This window comes from Poecile atricapillus, chromosome 1, assembly GCF_030490865.1.
Source record: "Poecile atricapillus isolate bPoeAtr1 chromosome 1, bPoeAtr1.hap1, whole genome shotgun sequence".
NCBI lineage: Eukaryota > Metazoa > Chordata > Aves > Passeriformes > Paridae > Poecile > Poecile atricapillus.
Genome location: NC_081249.1, coordinates 32,905,264 through 32,928,784, shown reverse-complemented (window position 1 = coordinate 32,928,784; position 23,521 = coordinate 32,905,264). Strand labels below are relative to the sequence as shown.

The 23,521-nt window shown below is 37.3% G+C and overlaps 1 protein-coding gene across 1 annotated transcript in view; it reads left to right on the top strand.

Annotated features, from left to right (window-relative positions):
• Nucleotides 1-23,521, top strand: part of OCA2 (OCA2 melanosomal transmembrane protein) — a 185,928-nt gene that overhangs the window by 111,299 nt on the left and 51,108 nt on the right. Inside the window, exons 19-23 of the mRNA XM_058850116.1 lie at nucleotides 5-113; nucleotides 5,792-5,919; nucleotides 11,175-11,234; nucleotides 11,793-11,897; nucleotides 21,990-22,083. Of these exons, the coding sequence (XP_058706099.1) occupies nucleotides 5-113; nucleotides 5,792-5,919; nucleotides 11,175-11,234; nucleotides 11,793-11,897; nucleotides 21,990-22,083 (496 nt within the window). The remainder of the gene's footprint in view (nucleotides 1-4; nucleotides 114-5,791; nucleotides 5,920-11,174; nucleotides 11,235-11,792; nucleotides 11,898-21,989; nucleotides 22,084-23,521) is intronic.

Sequence of the window (23,521 nt, the reverse complement as noted above, 5' to 3'; positions counted from 1 at the left end):
CCAGCACAGAATAACAGACAAAATTCTTCTCATTAAATGTCTGACAGTACTGGGATGTGTTATTCTTATGTTTTTCCTCAACTCATTTGTTCCAGGGATCTACCTAGATCTTGGTAAGTTTCCTAGTTTTGTTCTAAGTAAAATAAACAACCTCCCTGAAAAAAAATCCAGTTGTATCTTTCTAAGTCTCAATCTTTTCAGAAAGCCATTTTTCATATATCCCTGTCCTCACTATTCTACCAGGTTAAGCAGCAATTTCTCAGGGAAGAGAAAAGCAGGTTTTAAAAATTCAGTCACGTCCCAGTTACCCCAGGAGGAATAACAGAGAGTGCTCATGACTTCATTTTCTGGACTTTCCAATACTAATGAGCTGGCTAAACATTATAGAATGAGCAAATTTGACCTTGGCATCATTTGCACTGTTTGAGTGAATGACCAAGATGCATCAGGGATATCAGAAAATAATCACTTCATGGGAGAGCAAAGAAGCAGTTTGGCATTATTTCTTAAGTATAGAAAGCTCTTTGTATAATTTACAGTCTCCATTACTTTATCGCCATAATAATTCATTTCCAAAAATAAAAAACCAGAAGACACTGTATATGGGTGAAATGAAAGTAGCTGTGTGCATACTTTATATATATATATATATATATATGTGTGTGTGTGTGGAGGTTTCTATACAGGTAGTTGTACATCTCTACAAGAAAAAGCTCCATATATCCTGAAAACAGAACCAAATTGAATCTCACATTTAACAGAAAGACAGTCATAAAACCTATCCATTGACCAATAAAAAATGAAAACATTTTTTTTTGTCTGCTGAGCTCTTCATTATGGAATTCCAGCTACATTTTTTTTCATGCAATCTGAATTTACACACCATGTACTTCTATCTCAGTGGCTGAAAGACAGGGCAGTCTTGAAGAGGAATAGCTCATAATGAGTAACTCAATAATCATATACACAGATATTACATTGACACTTTGCAAAATATAGAGCCAGTTATAGCTCTACAGTGGTGATCAGGTTGTACTCAAGACCTTCCATATCTGCTCCTGACAGACTATTTACCATGCAGATGGGCAATTTCAGCCCATGAAGATTACTGTCTGTTAAGAAGTTAAAAGGTAAACTGATGTATTATAACAGCAAAAGTGCTAAGTTAATAAGGTCTGGGAAAATGCAGAAGCTGAAAATATTTGAATGCATTTGAAGTCACGGTGGCTGAGAAGATAAGAAAGGCCTTCACATTGACAGTTTAAGAAATCAATTTACACCCTTACTTTTGTGTCTCAGATAAGCAGCACTGAACCATGTAGGACTCCTTGAATTAAGCCAAACATCTCTAAATGTTTTTGAAAAGCCAAAGAGTCAATAAAGACTAAACAGCATTGGTTGTGTATGCTCCTGGTAAGATATTTTTTTCAAGACTGCAAAGGAGTTGGAGTCATGCTTGAAGAAACATAGTAACTACTGATCTTTTTTTTTTTTTTGTTTTCTCCTGCTTTAGGCCGGTAAATAAATGAAAACAAATGGAATGTTTGGCGGTGTGGGTTTCTGTTATCCAGTAGCTGAATAACAACCTTGAAAGTAAATAAGGGCTGTATGTATTCAGCATAATTTCTCCCCATTCTGCACTCATGGCAATCCTGTCAGATTAATGAATAAATGTTACTAAAGCATACATGTAATTGCTACTGAAAAGTAATTGAACCTGTAAACTCCTACTGCTAAGTTTACAGGTTCCAAAATTTACAGGTTCTCATTTTTGTTTCCTGAATCTCACTATCGTGATAATAGCTGTCACTTATTTATCATTACCGAAGTAGTGCTGCTGTGAGTCTCTACAGATTTCACTCTTTCAAAGCATGGAAATGTATTTCCTAATATACACTAATATACACTACATCTTGTACTCTTGGCTTGGGTAAATTTGTTCAATATGTTTTTCTCATAAAAATGAAAGTAAATTGCAGTTCAGTGTTTAAATTTTTACCAGAATAATTGTTTATGCAGAGGCTGAAGTGTTAGAAATCTAATAACTTTAAATTGCATTGAGTGCAGAGAATTAGAAAGATCTTAAAATTCTTTATCAGTCCCAAGCCTTGATACAATTTTTTTATTATGAACTTGTAGTCATTAACATAGTTTGAAGGTACTGACATTTTAATTTAAATAATAAAATTTACATACTTAGCTGCCTTTTGAAATGCAGAATTTTTCCCATTCAGTTTTCTTATGCCTGTTCATTAATTTATTTAGTGTAATTCTATGAAATATCCATGTTCATAAAAGGTTAGTACTGAGACTTAAAAAAAGCAGATACTAAAAACTGTAAGACTCCCACAGTACTTTCATTTGGCCCTGTGAAATTTTATTTTATTGATAAAGAATTGATAAAGATGACAAAGGATGAAAGTAAAGCCTCTTTGAGGATTGGACCTGGCAACTATTTTGACTTTATCTTTTAGGCAGGCATGTCTAGAGCTTTGAACTATATTAATATGTCCAAAAAGATTTCAAAAATAATATAAAGTAAGATTTTGTTGGAATTTTAAGCTAGATTTTTTTGAAGGGAGCATTCAAAGTGACTGAGTTAGAAAACCCACCAAAATCAATTTATAGCTTAATTCTTTATTCTTCTGTTGGGAAGGTGCTTTATCTTTGATTTGGTTTTAGTCAGTTCAGTGAGTTGCTGAGCTGCTGTGAATTCTGTGCAGCTCTACAGTGTTTACAAACAATAAAACTATATTTGCAGAAACATACAAAATTGACTTAAAAATGTGTTTTTCCCATTGGAGAGGAAAAAAAAAATATGAGGTGTTTGTATTTTCCCTATGTTTGTTTTCAGGTTAATTTGTGCAATAATTAAGATGAGCTGTTCATTATAGAGTTACTCAGGGTTATTCAGGAGCTGTTTTATAAAATATCTGACAAAAACCACAGACCAGTTTAATAAGCTGATGAATAATTTTTTAATGCTTAAGAAAACAAAAAATCCTGGTGAGACAGAAAGCTATTAAGATATAAAAACTGGTGAACAAGCTAGATATAAGAAAACGTAGACCAGGTGCCAAGAATGACATTAAGTTTAGCACATCTTATATTTCATTTCCTATGTCACTATATCCTCATTGTGAAAAGTGCACATTTGGTCTTTAATTTGTCACCAAAGCTAACATTTATCTAGAAATTAGCTAGGTCTAGGAAATGAATCAGTTTTAGCTGATGAAAACTTGTAGGTGTTGACTTCTAACTAATGGCTCAAATGATACTTTATTGTCAACTGCATTTAAAGCTGTCACAATGACTATTTTTTTTCTTTGTCTTTATTTTTTTAAAATTCTGATTTAAATTTGATTTTGTTATTTTGGAAAGCTTTCTTACATGACTTGATAAACTAAACAAATGATGACATGAAAAGCTTGGGAAGCAACAACTGTGGACCTTTTCTGTACAGCTAAAAATACCGTCCTGAATAATCTGTAGTTGCTTGGAAATTCACATATTTCAGTTAAGTAAATAGCTTTGGCCTCCAAAACATTTGGATTAAAAATCCTTTCTCTGTGTATGGCAGTAGGCTCCTGCTCTCAAAGTCTCCATGGTCTTCTTAAGCTCGTGATGTTCTGGGCAAAAAGAGAAACATCCCCTGTATCTGGAGCTGAGAATTTATTGTCAGTTTAATTAAAAGTTGTATCAGTGCAACCAAAGTAAGCAGTTATTATTCATCTTATGATAATACAAACACTTAGAATCTAAATTATCTAATTAATACAAAACTCATTAACAATATGCAGTATAAACTGTTGTAAAAAACCAACCAACCAACCAACCAACTTCTCCTCCACACCACCACCCCCCCAAAAAAACCACAACCTTACCCAAACAAGGCTTTTATCAGAGAGCAGAGGTTGTTTCACAGAATTTGCTATTTATAGCCCTGGTTCTGTATTTCAGTGGGCCATGAGATTCAGTTGTGATATGCTGTGTTTCTCAAGTCTTTTCTGTAGGACTTCTATTTGGCATCCTGTTGCTTCCCATCCTGGATTTTTACAGTTTTATCTCTTCCTCCCTAAATGTAATATCTTGCACTGTCTTGAGCAGCCTGGTGTTTTGCCCAGGCCATCAGTGAGATCATGCAATGTTATCCTCACTTTGGTTTTCAGTCCAAATGTCTCAAGTGCCATTTCAGTTTCCAGAAAAGTGAGGTTTTCTCAGTCTTCATAAATGCATTACTCCAAATTCTGTGCATATAAAGTAAGCATACAGCATCCACATTTTCACTTTGTTTGGAGGAAGCTTGTTATGCATCTGTGCTTCTGACCTGCTACTATGAGGTAGTAGGTCAAAATTACTTTTGCTGAGGAATGCAAATTCCTCTTAATGAGCATTTGAGAGGCCTACAAATTACACCGTAATTTTTCTCCCTAATTTCTTTCTCTTTCTGCTGCCTACTTCTAAATTCTAAGCTTCTATTTTATTCTGTTAGATTGTTTAATGTTTTCAAGGTCATCTACTTAATTATTTTAAAATAAGGATTTTTTTTTGAGTAGGATTGCAATTGTGTTCCACTCACTTATGAGCTAAATATTATTCCAAAGGTGGTTTTGTGTACTGGCTATGAGAAAAACTAAGCACTTAAGCAATTTCTACTGTACTTTTTTCTCTGGCACTAGGCAGAAGACATGGAAATATTGTCTTATGAAGAATGCATTGTAAATTTGCAAGATGCATTTTATAATAAAAATTCATTTCCTTTTCCCTAAAATAAATAGAAATTGTCACCCTCTTCAATAGGTAAAAATAGAATTTAGATTCAGTTTTTCTCTGGGTTCTCTTTCAGACATCAATTGTAGTGAAGCAGAAGCACTAAAAGGCAGTAAAGGAAGTGGTCTGTGGAGCTGTAAATGGGCTTTGTTTTCACTAGGGTAATGAGAAGTTATTTTAAAAATTTATTTCTATTTCTCTTTCTCATGGCTCTCATTTGTGGCCCAGGAAGCTAGGAAAAAAATGAACAGAGAAGCCAGTCTTTAATGTATCCTAGTACTTTCAAAACTCTTCATAGTGAATAAAAAAATTAAAAGAAAGTCTCCTGCCCTATCCTGTCCTCTCCTCCACAATTCTGAACTCACAATTCTCTTTCCTCTGGTGCTTTGGGAGCTCTGTGAGTTTTAAGATAAATGAACCAGAGGGATCAAACAGCTCTAGAAAGAATTTTAACTGTGCAGAGGGAAAGCAGGCCTTGCTTGGACAGGAGATTTGCTACTTGCATTTTCTGGATAACTGTGTGTTTGAGTTGCATTTTCTTTCAATTAGTTACCTAAATATCTGTATTAAAATACTTCAGGTTGTACAGAAGGAGCATATCTGAAGAGAGCCTCTTTTGCTCTAAGTTGCTCTTCTTTCCTAAGGAGAGTTTCCTTTCCTGGTTATCTTCTAGAGCAGGCAGCCACTGAGTCTTCAAGGTCCAGGGGATGCAGCCAGCCTTCCAGGAGCTGCAGAATCTTTCACTGTTCATAAATACCTAAAGGTTTCTCTGTGATCCAAAGCCATTGATTATTGGGGTAACCCAACTTTGTCTTTGCCTTGTTTTTTTTTTTATTTTAGATTTTATTTTTATTTGAAAGTAGAGACCATTCATCCTGTGGTATTGGTGAACTTTTTCTGTTACAGTCAGAACAAAAATATGGCAAAAATCTTTGAAAATCACAGTAGTGTAGCTTACATGTTGGTAGCACATAACAAGTCTGTGAAGTGTAAAGCACTGTTCTCTCTTTCTCTCATGCAGGCTGGATTGCCATGTTGGGAGCCCTTTGGCTGCTAGTGCTAGCAGACATCCACGATTTTGAGATGATACTGAACAGAGTTGAGTGGGCAACCCTCCTTTTCTTTGCAGCATTGTTTGTTCTCATGGAGGTAATACTCTCTGATTCTAAAGCCTGAAGAATTGCAAAAGATTTCAAATGTGAATTATGTTCCTGGAGAGAGGCTTCCTGCTGCTTAAATCCCATGGAATATTGTTGATCAAATGTAGTTATGGTAATATGGAGAGGAATAGCAGAGAATGAAAGTTTGTTGGATCTCTTTCATATTTAAATTTTTGTTATAAACTTGGTCTCATTATTTTTCTGTATTCTTCTTTTGTTGACTGTATCTGACACAATCAATTTTCTATAATTTAAATTTCAGTTTATGGGTTTATTTTTGGTCTACGTGTGTAGATATTTTATGTGTTTGTTTACAATTATTTATGCAGATGATAGGAAAAACAATAGAACAAGATTAAACCAGAGTTGAAAAATGCTTCTAGTGCCGTTTGCTACATGCTGGCTACCAAATGGCCTAAGACATCTCATAAGAGTGTGATTTGAAAGGAAAATAACACTGAATTTCTGTTGGCAATGCTAATTTACAAAATATTCAGCTCTTGAAATGCCTGAACATCTTGCTGTGTAGTTTCTGTGTGCTTCTCTGCTTGATAATATCCATGTCCATCCGTGTTTGCATCTGCGTTTATTCCCTATTTGATGAATTTGTATAGCTTGAGAGGATTTATTTTTATCCCAAATATTTGGATTTTTTTTGTGTGTGTGTGTGTGGCTACTCACATTAACTTTTTAACTAGGCTTCTAGAATACTGACTATTTTTCAGTTGTTAATTGTTGTTAATGATGTAACAGTTGTAGAAACATGACTGACAATACCCAAGTGACCACTGACACTGCCATGGCTAGTGAATTGCCTGTGTGAGGAGCCTGGGAAAAGCCTGTGATTTTCTAATTTTCTCATATAGAGAAAACTATAAGAAAACTAATTTTCTCATATAGCCTCTTTTGTCCCCTCTTCCCTCACAATAATTGAAAAGATCCCAAGAATCTGGAAATTGGAATCTATTAAAAAAAATCACCAGCAGTAACAGGGACAACATTTGAAGCAAATAGAAACAAGAAGGAATCCAACCAACTCTAATTAATGCCGAAGCGGAAGTCAAAATCTGGTAACTTCCAAGATGAGTGGAAACTCTGATTATCATGATGAAGTTTTCTATGAGCTACTAAGTATAAAATTCATCAGGAAGTATTGATTTATTCTGTGCTCATTAGAACAGACAATTTTTAGTTCTCCTTTTCATGAGTTTCCATATAACCTTGAATTTTCTAGCTCTTATAGGCAATCAATGCTGAAGCCATGTTTATTTTGTCTACTGCTGTTGTAACAGCTTATTAGTTGTGTTCCCTGATGTATTTGTTGTTTGAACTTGGATTGACTGGCTGTGATTTAAGTGCTGTGTGACTGCACGATACTATAGTAAAATACACAGGAAGTTATTTGCCATTTACTGCCAGACTTTGGATGCAACTATTATAATTCACTAAACTTCATTTTTTTTTATTTCTCGGGTCACCAGTGAATAGTTTGCTAATGCAAGAAAATTTTTCATGGCTCTCTAGAATAACAGCATGAAAGAAACTTGTCCAGATAATCAAGAACAAAATTGAGGCATTAAATTCTCCTTCACAATGAATGAGAAAATGTTCTGTGTCACTGCTAATTTTTATCTGAATCTATTGGATTAGTAGGTGACAGTCCTTTCCATGGCATTTTTCTTTCCTTTAAGTTACCAGTGTCAAGAAGAAACTGGTCAAAACAAAGACATATGTTGAAGTACAAGAAATCTTAGCACAGTCTAGGGCAGCCAGAAATTGTCAGCTCATATTGCTCACCCTTGGTGATCCTTCAGCTTGGTTAGTTCCCAGTCTGAAGCAGTTTCCTATTGCTATAAATGTTCTCTTTCCTATTACAAGGTACATTTAAAAACCTGTGTGGGACTTAGGCTGCAAGTCATTTTGGAAAATGTGATTTGAGTTCCAGACATTTTGGAAGATGTGATTTGAGTGCCTGAACCACAGGGGAACTCTTGAAGGTTCTGCCTTTCGGGGTCCATCAGTCCAGCCTGGTTCATCTTTTACAATGAAAAACTTGGAAATCTTTCAGAGCTCTGTTGTTTTCTATTGTGTCCCCTGGGTAATCTTTACAAATGTCTTTTTAGTATTTATCCAGAAATGGCTGTTACATGCTATAAAAACCTTTCTGCTTCTTCTGTCTGTAAAATAAGTCCCTATGCCTCTAAGGATTACAGTTCTTTGTTCTGTTTTATGGTAGAGATTGACATGTTACCTTAATTCCTTCAGGCAGAGTTTATTTACAGGAGTCATCATGACATACTGTCCACAAGAGGATTAATGAAAATTTTTATGCATAAATCAGACTTTGTTTTAAAATGGCACATGATTTCTTTCTGCAGAAAAGCTCTGTTGTGAACTGCCCCACAGGAACTAGTATGCCTGCAGACACCAATTAGTGCAATAATGATGACTCCTCTTAGAAGACACAGGAATATCCAGGAGACCTTCTGTGCAGTTTACATGCAGGGGAGGACAGTGGCAGGGTACTAATTGCTGACTTGTACTTAGGTGCTTGCAGGAGATTGGCCTGGAGATCATAGAGATATCCTAAATTTATTTTTGTGATTAATATTGTCACCATCTCTAACAAGATGGGCTACCTGCGGGCTCTCTTGCAGGAGTGATATGTGTGTGTCCTGAACACCTCTTTTTCTTCAGTTCCAGAATGAATTTTGAGTTTTACTGAAATAAAATACATCCTTTTAGTAGATAATTAATAAGGCAGCAATATTAATTGAATGTGAATCTGGGCTCTAATTGCTGACAACTATCTCTTTAAAGGTTTATCTTGAAGTGTGAACACAAAGCAATGATAAAAAACTATTGCTGTTCATTAAGGATGTTGCTTTTACATTCTTTTAAAAAGTCACTGTCATAACCTTTGAGCTGATAAAGCAGCACAGCTTAGAAAGAAAATGGTAACTTAAAATCAGCAACAAAAAATAATTTCTTAGGAAACTTTCTTCTGGGAAGCCAAAGTAATGAAAAAATGTTCTTTTTTTTTTAAGGTGTAAGGGGTATGTCCACGTATTTAAAAGTTTTGGTGCTTGTTTTCTGCATGCTGTATTCTCAATTGTACAGAAATCTTTTCTTTTTCAATGTATTATTAAAAAAATAACATTTCTGGGCCAAATTTTCGATGTGGTGATACCCAAACCACTATCATTCAGCTGATGTCCAATTGAGCTGCAGGTACAGGAATTGCCAGTCTGAATGAAAGCATCTTAGTGCTGACAAGACAGTGTCCCACACCACTCGATACCCATTAGGATCTTTGTCTGCACCTGCCATGGAATTTGACAGCTTGGGAGTTGAATGTGTGTTTTCCCACTGCAGTCTCTGAAGGGCTCTGTCTGACTGCTAGGTGGAGGCTTTATATGGAGCTGTGTTGTGTGGATGCTGACTTCTCCTCTGTGAGAGACTGATGTCAGTGAGATACTGCGGCTGTCTGATTATTTTACTTGACAGAAAAAAATGAAAACAAGCCAACCAGCATGGTCTAGGCTAAACCAAAAATTATGTGATTTTCTCCCCTGAGAAACTGAGAAGTCATAAAATAGATACAACTTATTAGACTTGAAAATTGTACTTCATGCCTACAAGAAAAGAAAACAAAACCAAAGTGAATTAAAGGCCAGCACTCATGAGTTAAAATCACCCTTTTACCTTGCAGGAAAAGGTCACTGCTCTTGGGTGTGAAGTCTTAGCCTGTATTCTGTGTGCCCAAGGAGAGATCAGAGTTAGCACCACCAGAATAAAATTTTCCTATCTTTTTTCATCTCTGGTAGCACCACGGGATGCTGTCTAAATGTCCTGTACAACTGGGAATGGTTCTCACAGGGAGGATTGTCCTAGTTTAGGGCAAATTAGGGAGGAAAACTCCAAATGGGGATTTCCCCAGGGAAATGCCCCTCTTCACTTTCTGGTCCGGGAAAAGAGAGAAAAAAAAAAAAAAAAATTCTTTGGAGAGAAGTGGAAAAAGCTGTTTATTTAACAGAAATTGAGTAATATTAAATAATAGTAATAAATAGTAATCTTGCTGTTCGATGGGGTGGCAAATCTAGGAAGAAAAGTCCTTTTCATGTGGTGTAGCTCGGCTCGCTCAGGTTCTTATCAGTCCCTCCGGCGCTGGAAAGTGCCGAGGCCCAGGCCCCGGTGGGCCACAGGCTTGTGAGCTCCCGGGGTTTGGCTGGGTGTTCAGTCCAGAGCAGGCTTGCACAGATCCAGAAAAAAGGGAAAAAACAAAGGTCCGGGGAACTCTGCCTCAGCTAGCTAAAACTAACTAAAAACCAGGGAGAAGCTCTGTCCCGCTGTCTGTCCGTGCTGCAGACAACACAGTCCAGGAGCGAGATGTGTGGGAGTGATGTTTTCTTTAACACAAACTGCGGCTTCTTCTACCCCCCTCTCTTGCTCTCAGAGTCAGTCTTAAAGGTGCAGAACTTAATATATAACATAAACCAGACGACTGGGGATACCAGTATCATAAAGTCACCCCAGGACAAGGATGGAGCACTCTGATCCACCTTGTCCTGGGGTCAGTGCTTACAGGGCTCACCTCCTTAGTTTACATGCCAAGCTTGGGCCTTGGAGAGATGGATTTCCTGCCTTTCAGATGATGCTGCCAATTTCCATTCATCCAAGATCTCCAAGTCCTGGTTTTATCAGACGAATACTGGTTTTTGTAGTTTTTGTTGTATGTTTGTTGTTGTTTTTGGTTTTGGTTTTTTTTTTTCAGTGGGTCTGAGAAGGCCATAAAACAAACATAATTTGTTTTCCTGTTTCTTCATCTGAGACTGAGCATGAGATGCCTGATTTCATCCAACCTTTGAAACACATGATATACATCTATCTATATTGTGGGTTTGGGGAAGGCGGTTTAAAATCAGTTGTGTTCAGGTTTTCAGAAGACATGTATCCTCTGAATAACATCAAATTTAAATTTCAGCCGTTCTCTGATCCTGTGTCCCATGCTCCTGAGTAACACTACAAGTCAATTCAGTACAACCATTACTCGCTTCTGCAAACACAGCCACCAATTGCTGCTGTGTCTTTTCTTGCCTAAAATTACTTCTGTAGAAGCTACATGAGTTGAATATCAATATCTTGTAAATGGGAAAAAAATTGATGCCTTTTCTTACATCCAGTGAAAAAAAGTAAGTACATCATGCAGTTCATTAGTTGATATCAATGTATTTTTTTTTCCAGGCCTTGGCTCATTTGCACTTAATAGACTATATAGGAGAGCAGACTGCTTTGTTAATAAAGGTATGTTTAAAATATTCATATTTTTTAACAGTTAAGAAAAATAGTTTTACTCCAGTAGAACAATAAAGAATACTTTTATTATGAATTTGATGTTAAGGATTGCATTCCTGAATCAGGAATATTGAGAAAGCATGTGATACTTTGGCATGGGTGATATTTAATATGCATATATCTGTTTACAGCCAGAATAAACATACCATAAATGCAACAGAGAAGCTTTTTCTGTAGTCTAAAAACTCCAAAAATACAAAGGTGAAAAATACATAAACAACTTAAGATCAAAATTCATAGTTTCACAGTGTATTTTTTTGTGTGAAATCTGAGTATTAGAAATATCAATCTTTGTACTTCTATTTGTTCATGTTTTCTTGGAAGAAGAACCATAATTGTGTTACTAAATGTTAGCCTATTTTATCTAAGATGCCTTTCCTATCTCAGAGCCTAAAGGAATAATAACTGTCGATAAATTTAAACTGTAAAGAACATGCAATTTTGCCGTGGGGGACACACAGAGCAACACTGATCTCAAAGTTCTCATTTTCTCTCTCTCATTTCCAGGTGGTTCCTGAGGATCAGCGCTTGGCAGTGGCCATCATTTTAGTGCTCTGGGTGTCTGCTTTGGCCTCCTCTGTGATTGACAACATCCCATTCACAGCTACGATGGTAAGGTCTGTGCAGCACTGCACATCCTCCCCCAGGTGCTAGCAAGGGAGCTGAACTTCCTGGTTACAATTTACTGCTTGGTTTTTCTTTTTTTTTTTTTTACCTCTGCTGTGCTGTAGCTTACTTCATCCTCTGAGATTGAATCAGTATTAGAAACTAACTCGTACTGTTAAGGTATCTAGCTGGCCATTTACACCGGCTGCTGCAGATAACTCTAGGACCAGAGGTGTTATTTTGGCTGCATTTTTGCATTTTCTCCTCTTATATCCACATACATACATGAAAAATAGAATTGTCTTTTTGATGAAAACTGTCATTATCCATCCACTGCTATCAATGTTTTTACTCTATATGCTGAGTAGTTATGCTAATGTTTTTTTAAGACCTGAACTTTTATTGCTACCTTACTTTTGTAATTAGTTTAAACAACACTTAATTATGTTAAGCATAAAAAATGCTTGTCAGCAGCTGAGTTTTAATATCAGAAAAGTATCAAATTAGAACAAATTAGGGCATGCTTAGATAGGTTTATTCAATCAAGCTCTCTGTTTAATGTGTGATAATTCATTCATTATACCATGTTAGTGTTTCATTGTTGCAGCTCTTTCTCAGCTAAGTATATCTTTTCTTCAAATTTTTTTTGTCCATTATTGGATGGTCATGTCCACTTTTAACCTGTGCCGAGGTTTAAGACACTTCTTGTAGGTCGTATGACAAATTGGGCAAATTTGTAACTACTCTATAAATATATATTAATATGGCACTTTGCATTGATTACTGTGGTGTTTCCTGTGAAATTGTATTGATTTAACCACAAGAGACTGCAAGCAATAGCCATGAAAGGAAGGATTGGTTTGGGATGAGTCACCTCCCAGCAAATGCTTGAGGACTATCAAGCAATAATGCAGAAATCTTCACTTAGAAGATTTTTGCCTCATACTCAGCTAGTCTATAAAAATTGGCTTGGAGCAATACCAAATAGCACCATGAAATGAGTATGTTTTGGGAAATGGGACTGAAGTGCAAGAATCCTTTGGGATGCCTGAAAGCCATTTCTTTTGTGTCTTTGAGCGTGGCAAATACAGATTGACAGGAGGGGATCCTTGTCAACATTTTAAGCTATTTCAAATTAATATTTTTCTCATTCTGTTCTGGGATAAACCTAAGAGACTGCTACAATTTTTGATTATTTTTTTTTAATAGGCAGAGAGAAGAGACAGGAAGAAAAATGCATGCATATTCTCACCTACGTAAAAGCAGTCATTAGCTGAGCTATTTGGCAAACTAGAGTTGAGATTCATCTACTTTGATGAATAAGCTTGCACTTTAGTTTTTGTCATTTTGCACTAAAAAATACTTACAGAATGTTTCTAAGTAATTAAGTCTCTAGATCTTTAAAATTTCATTAAAATTTCTTTTTGATTCTTTAGTACTTTGGTCCTACTCTTATAACAAGCAGTATTTAGTTTTGGAAGGCTATTTTTCAGTATATGTGTCAAAGTTATGAACTTCTGATGAGGAGTATTAAATATATTGAACCCAACTCTTTTGTAGAATGACTTTTCACTTATCAGGGACTTCTATATATGAGTTTGGTTTGACATTCCTTAGTGATACAGGAGTATGGGGCACCTGCTGTGACATAGCCGTGACATGAATGATTCTGTCCTTTCCTTGGAAAAGGTTCCAGCTTCACAAAGGAGCCTGCACTCATAATAGCGAAAGACACATGTAGTGAATTCCTCCAGGTCTCCATAAGTCTCCTTCAGTGGGGAACAATGTTGTGACAATGGGTCAATCTCTCTTGAGATATTCATTAGTCATAGCTTTGATGGACCAGGTACCGGCTAGGGATGTGGAATCCATCAGCCTCCTTCAGATGCAAAAAAATGTGTGAGCTTCATAGATACCAGCTGTGTACTATGACTGACAAAAGTGCTTGGAGGATGACATCACAGACCTCTGCCTACATTGGCTTTGCCACTGACCAGGAGTTAAGAAAAAGCAGTCTCATAGGATAATGCTTGTTTGACTTGTACATGAATTCCTTAACTATCATAATGATAAAAGGCCTGGTGGCAGCTCACAGTCAAGGATGCTAATAGTATCATTTCTGCATTAGAAAGACAAGTATACCATGATTTTTGTCCCGTATTTCAGGAATATTGGCACTATTGCCAGGAATACTGGCAGTATTGCCAGTCCCAGTTCTTCTGATTGTGAGCCCCCAGCTGACTGTGGAAAAAACTACTGCAGTGGCAACAGCATCTGGAAAGTTTTAGTGTTTTGTTCCTTCAGGGGTGGGAAGCCTCAAGACAGGCATCAGTTCTTACATGAGATGTCCCCAACACTGCCTCTGTGCTGTTGGATAAGGTCTTCCACTCATCTCCTAAAACAATATCTAGTGCATCTTGTCCAGACGTGGAAGAGGGGAAGGAGATGGGCTGCACAATCAGTGTAGTAACTCAGAAATGGATTGAGGGGGGACTGTCTTCTATGTGAGGTGACTGCCCCTCTGGGCTGAAGGCACTGTAGATGTGAACTCTTTCAATTCTCTGTTATGTGTAGTGTTTTGACCCAGGAACTACCTGAGAAATGGAAGAAATAAAAAATTCCATTGCAGCCTGAGTCTTGACTTAGGTGTGTAGCTGAAGGGAATCAAAACAGAAAAAACCTGCAAACAGCTCTGTTACTGTGATGTTGTGTTTCCTTTAAAAAATCAAGTTGATGTATGGTTGTCCAAAATTTCCTTTCAGTTTCTGTGTTTGTACTAGTGAGATAATCAGATTAATAATGGCTTGCTTTGTGTGTAGAAAAAAAAAAGAGGAAAAAATATTAATGCCTAATTAATGGATCTTGAGACTAAAAGTTTCACTTTATTAAGTGTTTGAATAAATTTGCCTGCTTCATTTAAAGTTTCAGAGTCAACAACATTAAAATTTATAGCTGACTTAACAGTTAACTTAAGAGGGTGTGAAAAGTGGAAACTGTAGACTGATATTTTGAAAAAGGAACTGGAATATATATGAGCCAGCATTACACAGAATTCTAGGAAATAAACTATTTTGTGACTTGAAATAATGAAAACCAATAAGAAAACTAGTTTCCTAGAAGAAATTCTTAGCATTTTCAAGCGATTCTATGTATCTATGTAGGCAATTTTGGATTCTTCCTTATCTTAAAACACAACACATTATCTGCAGCCATAAGAACAAAACACAAATATTTTCAGTTATTTTAAGGTGGGTATACTTTAAAGTGCAAAATATTTGTATGTTTATTTAAACAGTGAGAACATACCAATAATTTTCAGTAGCCTTCAGCAACATGGAGAAGATCTCTCTTATTAAAATATTTGGAAATTACAAAAATCAGATCAATGTATTATTTGAAGTGCCTTGCCCTGAAAATACCTTTTCAGTGCAACACTGTTGTTGGTCAAATTCTTCTCTGCTCTAGACAAGCATAAATCTGGTGTAAACCACATTCAAAATGTCATTACCATATGGAATTCGTGTATTGAAGTTGCCAAATTGAAAACTCTGGGAAGAGAGCAGAACACAGCACATATTTTTTGCTACAGAGGATGCTGTACAAAGATAATTGCCTACGAGAAACAATGGGATGAGTTTCTGAGTGCACTTAGCTCATCATAGGTTGAGCACTTGTATTGTTTTTGCCTTGCCAAAATTCTGTTTTTTTAAAAAATTAAAATAGAGCGTTGGAACTGCATGAAGACAAAATAGGTTTTGAAATATCTTCTAATTGCTTGTTTCAAATAATTAATCCTGTATGCAAAGAATCAACTGCCCCCAAACAAGATTAGGGGGTTGAAAATTTCCCAATGAACTGTAATCCCAAGACTTTCCCCTTCACTCTAAATATAAAAGTGAAAATCCAGATTCCTGATTAAATATATGTCTGCATGAGTGAGTGTTTATTGCATTTCTTTGCATAAGCATGCCTGACAACTGTGATAGCTATCTGCAAGTGATAGGAAAATCAATCACTTCTTGTCACCAAGTAAGATATGCTGTAAAAAAGTATTGTAGAATTATAGAATAGATTATTTCACTTGGAAGAGACCTACAACAATCATCCAGTACAACTGCCTGAGCAAATCAGGACCGACCGAAAACTAAAGCCTGTTATTAAGGGCATAGGCCAAATGACTCTTAAACCCTGGCAGGCTTGGGGCACTGAACACCTCTCTGGCAACCTTTTCCCAGCGTTTGACCATCCTCTCAGTAATGAAATGCTTCCTAATGTCCAGTCTGAATGTGCTATGATGCAGCTCTGAGACATTGTCCTGTACTCTGTCACTGGATCCCAAGAGAAGAGCTCAGCACATCCGCCTCTACTTCCCCTCCCCAGAAAGCTGTAGAGAGTAATGAAATCACCCCTCAGCCCTCTTGTCTCCAAACTGGACCGAGCTGCTCCCCACAGGACACACCTTCCGGTTGCTCTCCTCTGTTTGTTGCTGTCCTCTGGATACGCTCAAGGACTTTTGTACAGTCAACCCTCAAGAGAGACAACAGCAACTCCCAGTATAATATCATCAGCAAACTTGCTAATGGTGCATTCAGCTCCTGCTTTCAGACTGTTAAATAGTCAGATAAATATTTTGAGCAGAGCTGGCCCTAGAACCCTGAGGACCATTGCTGGTTCCTGGTCACCAGTCAGCTGTAACTGCATTCACTACAGCCCTCTGGGCTCTGCCCTTCAACCAGGACTTCACACAGAGCACTGCAAACCTGCTCATCCCACAGCCAGACCATACTGTGAGGAACAGTGACAAAAGCCTTCCTAGGATCCAGAAAAACTACATTCACTACCTTCCCTTCATCTATGCGGATGGTGACTTTATCATGGAAGGCTATCAAATTAGTTAAGCAGGACTTCCCCACTGTGAACCCTGTTGGCTGTGTCTGAGGAGTGTAGTGCTCTTTAAATGCCTTTCAGTGGTGCCCAGTAAAATCTTTTCTGTATTTTTTCTGGGATCTGAGGTTAGACCAACAGGTCTGTGTTTCTCTGGGTCTTTCTTCATGCTTTCTCTAAACTGGAATAACACTGACAACCTGCCAGCCAGCAGGGACCTTCTCAGTTCCCGAGGCCTTTGGTAGATGATCATGAGGGGTTCTGCCACAACATCTGCTGGCTTCCTCAGTACTATGGGATGAATACCATCATGCTCCGTGGACTTGTGAACATTCAGCAAAGGGTCCTTTTACAGTTTCAGGGTCCCAGACTTTGAGTTTGAGAAATACTTTATGGGAAACTCTGTGAACTCTGACTGTATGTAAAAGGCTGTGTTGCCAGCAGCAAATCTAATCTGTGTTGCAAGCTGAAAATCTGGTATATATAGTTATACCTGGGAATTCCTTAAAAAACAGATAATGTTCTATCATAAAAAATTAATAAACCAGGAGCTTGGCTATTATATTTCTCACATTTTAATTTTTGAATGACAAGCATTTTTTTCATGTTGCATATCCAGCTTTTTTGTCTGCAGAATAAATGTATTGGTGCTTCATTGATGCTCTGTGTCATTCTATTAAACCTCTGATATTTTTCTTCCTTTATCAGCAGGCAAAACTTGCAATGACATTCTTTGACAGGCAGACTTTCTAATTTTTAAGGCCTGGACTTTCCTAGAATTGTCATGTTCAAATAGCCATGAATTTCTGCCCTTAGAATTTTAAGTGACATGATGTTATTGCCGGCATGCTCTTTAGTTTAATTGACATGTTTTATCAGCTATATATGCTGAAGCCATCTGTTTATATTTTTCTTATATTACTGGAAGTAAAAAGACAGCCACAGTAAATCCCTCTTTTAGCTGAGTTTAGATACTATTTCCTCAATATAGAGCAACAAAGAATTTTCATGAATCATCTGGCTGACAAGGTGACTTAGTCTCTGACAGGTCTTAGAAAGTAATTTTTGGCCCACTGTTTATTGTCTCTAAAACTATTGGATGCTCTTCTCTTGCAGTCCTGAATGTTTTGCATGTATCTCATGTTCTTAATGCCAGATTTATATTTGGAATTTCCTTGCCCTCTGCCCTTCCAGAGTGATCCATGATGTCCTGCATTTCACTGCCCAGTAAAAGTGCAAGACTAGGCTGTAGCCATCTGCAGAGACAGGGCAATCATCAGCAGTTTGGGAAGATACAAATAGTTTGTTTTCTATTAATGCTTATTCTCTGCAGTTTTCACAGAAGACATCTTTGCCACAGGCAGTTCTTAACAAAGTGTGTGAAGTCCCATTGTGCAGAGCAGTAATGAGTCCCTAAAATAACGGTGTGAATTGCTGTTTCACAGGCAGTTTGCACAAATACACAAGCCTGACAATATCATAAGAGCATGGAATCCTTAAGGTTGGAAGATCTTAAACAACATCCAGTTACAACTCTCCTCCCATGGGAAGGGACACCTTCCACTAGACCAAGTTGTTCAGAGCCCTATGCAACCTGATCTTGAACACTTTGTACATATTGAAGACAAGAGCGTTAAATGGCACCAGTCCCAATATCAGTCCCTGAGGAATGGTATTTGTCAACGGGCTTCACACAGACCTTGAGCCATTGACTACAGCTCTAAGTAAGATCATCTAGTCAATTTCTAATCCACCAAATGGTCCATCAGATCCATGCCTCTCCAATTTGGGTGAAAGCCATCTAATTTGCCAGGCACCATGCACGCTTAGTGAAGCTATGTTGGATGTCATCAATCACTTCCTTGTTTTCCATTTGGCTTAGCATACTTTCTAGAAGGATATGCTCCAGGACCTTGCCAGGTACTGAGGTGAGACTGGATGTCCTGTTGTTCTCCAGGTCTTTCTTTTTCTCTTTTAAAAACTGAGGGTTATGTTTCTCATTTTCCAAACAGTGGGAACTTAACTAGACTGCCATGACTTCCCAAATATGATGCATTGTGGCTTAGTCACTTCCTCACCTGGTTCCCTCAGGACCTGCACATATATCTCAGCAGCCACCATGGACTTAGGCACCATCTGTTTCCTTTGAATGGTCTCAAACCTAGTCTTTTCCTACAGCAGGTGGTCCTTTATTCCCCCAGTCCCTACCTTTGCCTTCTCTGACTTGAGCAATGTAGCTGGAACACTTGATGGTGAAGACCAAGACAGAACAGTTATTGAGTACCTCAGCTATTTCCACATGTCCCAGATAACCAGGTCTCCTATTTCCTTTCTTTCATCACTGAGGTTTCTATAGCAGCTTTTCTTGTTGCTCTTGATGTCCCTGGCCAGATTTAACTCTGTCAGGGCTTTAGCTTTCCTAACCTGATTGCTGGCTACTTGTACAATCTCTCTTTATTACTCCCAGGATACCTTGTCCTTGCTTCCACCCCCTTGTAAGGTTTTGTTTTTTTAATTGTGTTTGTGTTTGTCCACAAGTTCCATTTTCATCCATGCAGGCCTCCTGGAATTTTTGCCTGACTTTTTCTTTGTGCTTCTGAATTTGGAGGAGGTGATCCTTGAATATTAACTAGTGTTCTCTTGACCTGCTGAATTCTTCTGCACTGCACAGCTATAGGATCTGGTAACTTGCTTAAGTTACTCTTCTGGTACAATGAGGGTATGTGCAATTAGTTATACAAGTGCTGTCTTTGGAAAGCAGAAATAGCTGAGAGGCTTTCACTCTATGAGTCCGTTGCTCATCCCAGGAGGAGTTGCTTACTGATAGAGCAGTACCAGCACTCCTCCTCTGGTCTCTTCTCTGCACATCTGGTGCACTGGTGAGGTGTGGGGCATTATTTGCTCTTCACTAAAGCAGCTGTCTGGCAACAGCTTTAGGACTGACCTCAACAACTGGAAATATTGAACCGTTAAGTTATTTTTAAATAAATATAACTTAATTTTGTATTGCATATCATGTTCTAGCTGTGACAGTTTGAGAGAAATTAAGTTTGTGATGAGAAATAACATCTTTACTGTTTCATGCAAAAAACAGACAAGATGTTGGGCATGTTGGGCTATCTTCAGGCATTTAAATAGAAACAGACATCTTCAGGCAATGTAAAATTAAAGAATAATTGTTTAGAAATTAGCTTATCTAGGCTAATCAATAAGAGGGTTTTAAGAGGGATATGTATCACCACTGGTGGGAGGACTGGGGAAAGGGGTGTAATTCTTCATAAAGCCTATAAATTGCTCCATACCAAAAGAACACATGCAGTCAATAAAGGTAAGCATTGCTCAGCCATCAAAGTGAATGGATTTTTCAGGAAGCAGGAGAGATCATACCCCTTGAGGGTGAACTGTGAAATACATTAAAATGACAAACTGGAGGATTAAAAGTCATCACTCCATTCCCTACTGAAACTCCTGGACTCTGAAAAAGCATTAATTTAAATATATATCACAGTTAGTTTCTCAAATCTCTTCCTGCATCATGTCTTACTATTCTACATTTTCTTATAGTTTCTCCTTCTCTTTTGGTCCCATAAACCTCTGAACATGTTAAAAACAGGAGAATAATATTGTCACCTCTCCCCAGTAACTTTCTCTCTACAGGTACTGATCACACTATTTTTTCAAACCAAGTGGTCACAAAATTATGTTGAACTCAAACCATTTCTCCAAATGAAGGTGGTTGTTTAGCTTTGAAGAATGTTATTGGCTGAGAACTGGTGCTAAATCTGGCTAGAAAGGCTGCCTGCTCTATACCAATTTCCTAATGAAGTCTATTATGCCTTCCTACAAATCTTTCACTTTTCAGGTTTTTTTGTTTGTTGTTGTTTGTTTTTTTTTTTTAATTTTATTTTATTTGCTAAAGCAATTAAATTAAATTCATAAAACTGCCTGTTCTGGTTTTGGCTGGCATGGAATTAATTTTCTTAGTAATAGCTGCTACAGTGCTGTTCTTTGGATTTACCATAAGAATAATCTTGATAACACACTGATTTGGTTGTTGCTAAGTAGTGCTTATGCCAAGTCAAGGACTGTTCATTTTCCCATGCTGTGCCAGGGAGCAGGAGCACAAGAAACTAGAGGGTGGGTGAGGAGGCATAACCAGGAGACCTGATACAAACTGTCCAAAGGGATGTTCCATACCATAGAATGACACACTCAGTATAGAAACTGTGAGGAGTTGTCCAGTTGTCACCAGTTCCTTCTGAGTGATGGGCTGGGCAGCAGTCAGCAGTTAGTGAGCAATTGTATTATACATAATTTATTTATCTTCCATTGTGCTCCTTTATCTGTCTCTCATTTTCATTAAAATCATCATCATCATCATCTTATTCACTATAATGGTAATTATTAATTATTTTTATAATATTTTTTCAATCATTAAAGTGTTTTTATCTCAACCCATAAGGTTTCATATTTTTTCCTGATTCTTCTTTCCTGCTAAGGGGAGGTGTGGGGGAGTATGAGATGGGAACTGCATGGTTCTTAGCTGCTGGCTGGCATTAAACCATTTGCAAATATTTCCCAGTGAACTAACTCCACATTCTGTGGTAAATAAAATGTTGAAATAAGAAGTAAAATAACTCTGATCTGCTTATGAATTTAGAAGCCTGCCACATGGAGTTTTCTCAGTTTTCCCCTAATGGATCAGATGTTTTTGATTACAAAAAGGATTTGTAATTTTTTGATTACTGACTCATGATCTACAGCCATCTTCACTGTGAAGGTCTGGGCACCTTTTACCGTCATCTCCAGCGATGAAGAGGAGACACATCTCTGTCCTTTAGCTTTCAGGAAATTAAAGGGAAATTGATTTATAGTCACTGTCAGTTCCCTGTAGACCTAGAAGGGTCTCATGGAAGGCACTAAAAGCCTGAAGACAGCTTCAGTTTTGTTAGCAGTACTTGTGTCAGGCTTGGCCTAATGCCAGTAGCCTCTCCTCAGCTATGGGACTAGCACAGTCATTGGGAAAAGCGAGTATAGATCAAGTATATGATGCAAAGAAACTAATCGAGAAATCAACATCAAGAACAAAAAATTCCTTCCCCCCCATTACTCTGGATTTCCTGGTGGTTTTAGTTGTCTCCTTTAATGAACTTATGTTGTACTGAGGGTTGGATAATGTCTACTAATTCACTCTCTTTTCTTCTTGGACCACAGATTCCAGTGCTTCTCAATCTGAGTAAAGATCCAGATGTTAACTTGCCTATGAAACCATTAATCTTCTCATTGGCCATGGGTGCATGCCTTGGAGGTAAGAGTTTATGTGAGAAAGCTGACATAAAGTAACAGCTATGTAATTATCACATGTATAAATTGCCACAATAGGTTAATCATTTTACTGTGCAAGGCACATGGAGGGCCTGATCCAGCTCCTTTGACTTCAAAGCACTCCTGGATGAAGATCCCAGTCAGTTGCTGCTGCTACAATAGGATTTTTGCAGTTTGTGTTTGAAGTCTGTATCTGCATAATCTACAGCCATACAAAGAAACAGTCCAGATGGCTCTTATAGGGTTCTGATCTTTTGTGAGAGAAAAGACAAAGATACATTTGGCTTTCAGAACAGAAAGACATCATTGTTCATTGAAAAGATGTGGAAAATGTATAATAGCTAAGATCTGAATGCTTGTTTCAAAATCTGCTGAAGTCACTGGAAGGTTTTCTGGCTGGTTTACAGAAATTATTTCAGTATCCATTTGCTGACCTATTTATCACTCCTTATTGTAAGGAAAATAATTTCGAAGCCTTTGAGAAATGTACCTCTATTAATAAATCTAACAGCCATTCTTCTAGGGCCCATCTTGGTCTTAACTGGGATTTCGTGTACTGTCAGTACATTACCACAAAACAAGGAGATGTTCCCGTGACTGTTTTAAATTATTTTTTAATTAAAAAGGTAGCATGTATATACTGTAGGCCTTGGATTTTGTCTCTATTTTTTAGAAGAGCAAAAGAGAATAGAAATCCAGTAATTTTTAAATTAATACTTACAAGGATTTTTTTTTACATTTTGGAAATGGCTTTGTGAAGATGTTACAATGCAGTGTTTCCATATAGCAAGTCCACTAAGTGCCATTAAAATGTGTAAGTTTTAAATGAGAAATAAAGTTAGTATTATGTTTTTACTACTTAGAATTTTAATGCTAATTATGTTGTATTGGCTCTGTTTTGATTTCTAAACATTTAGGTAGTTAAGTTATATACAGTTAAAATTAATAACATGTTGTTCCACCACAGATCCGCCCCTTCTTCCCCTCCGTGCCCCTCCAAACAGTTTCTGTGACTCCACAGGGACAACTAAAACCAGTTTTGAGTGCAATATAAGTTCAGGTTTATTTATTCAGCTAAGTGATTGCTAGTACAAGTGACCTAAATACTAACAATGATTATAGTGATAGTAATTTACAGATTGAATTTTCAGAGCAGGACAATTTCACATCAGTTATTCATTTGAGGAATATCTCTTTGTGCTCATCATTACTCATCATTATATTGTGACTTTAATCTGCTCCTCTTTAAAACCAGTGATTGGAATAATCAGCATATCTTCATATAGATGTTTGCCATATAAATACTGTACTTCCTCACCTTTTCATAGGACTCACAGTTCTTAGAGGTCTTTTTCAACCTAAATGACACTATGATTCTGTGAACTTACTGATCACTGAACATATTCTTATTTCATTAAATT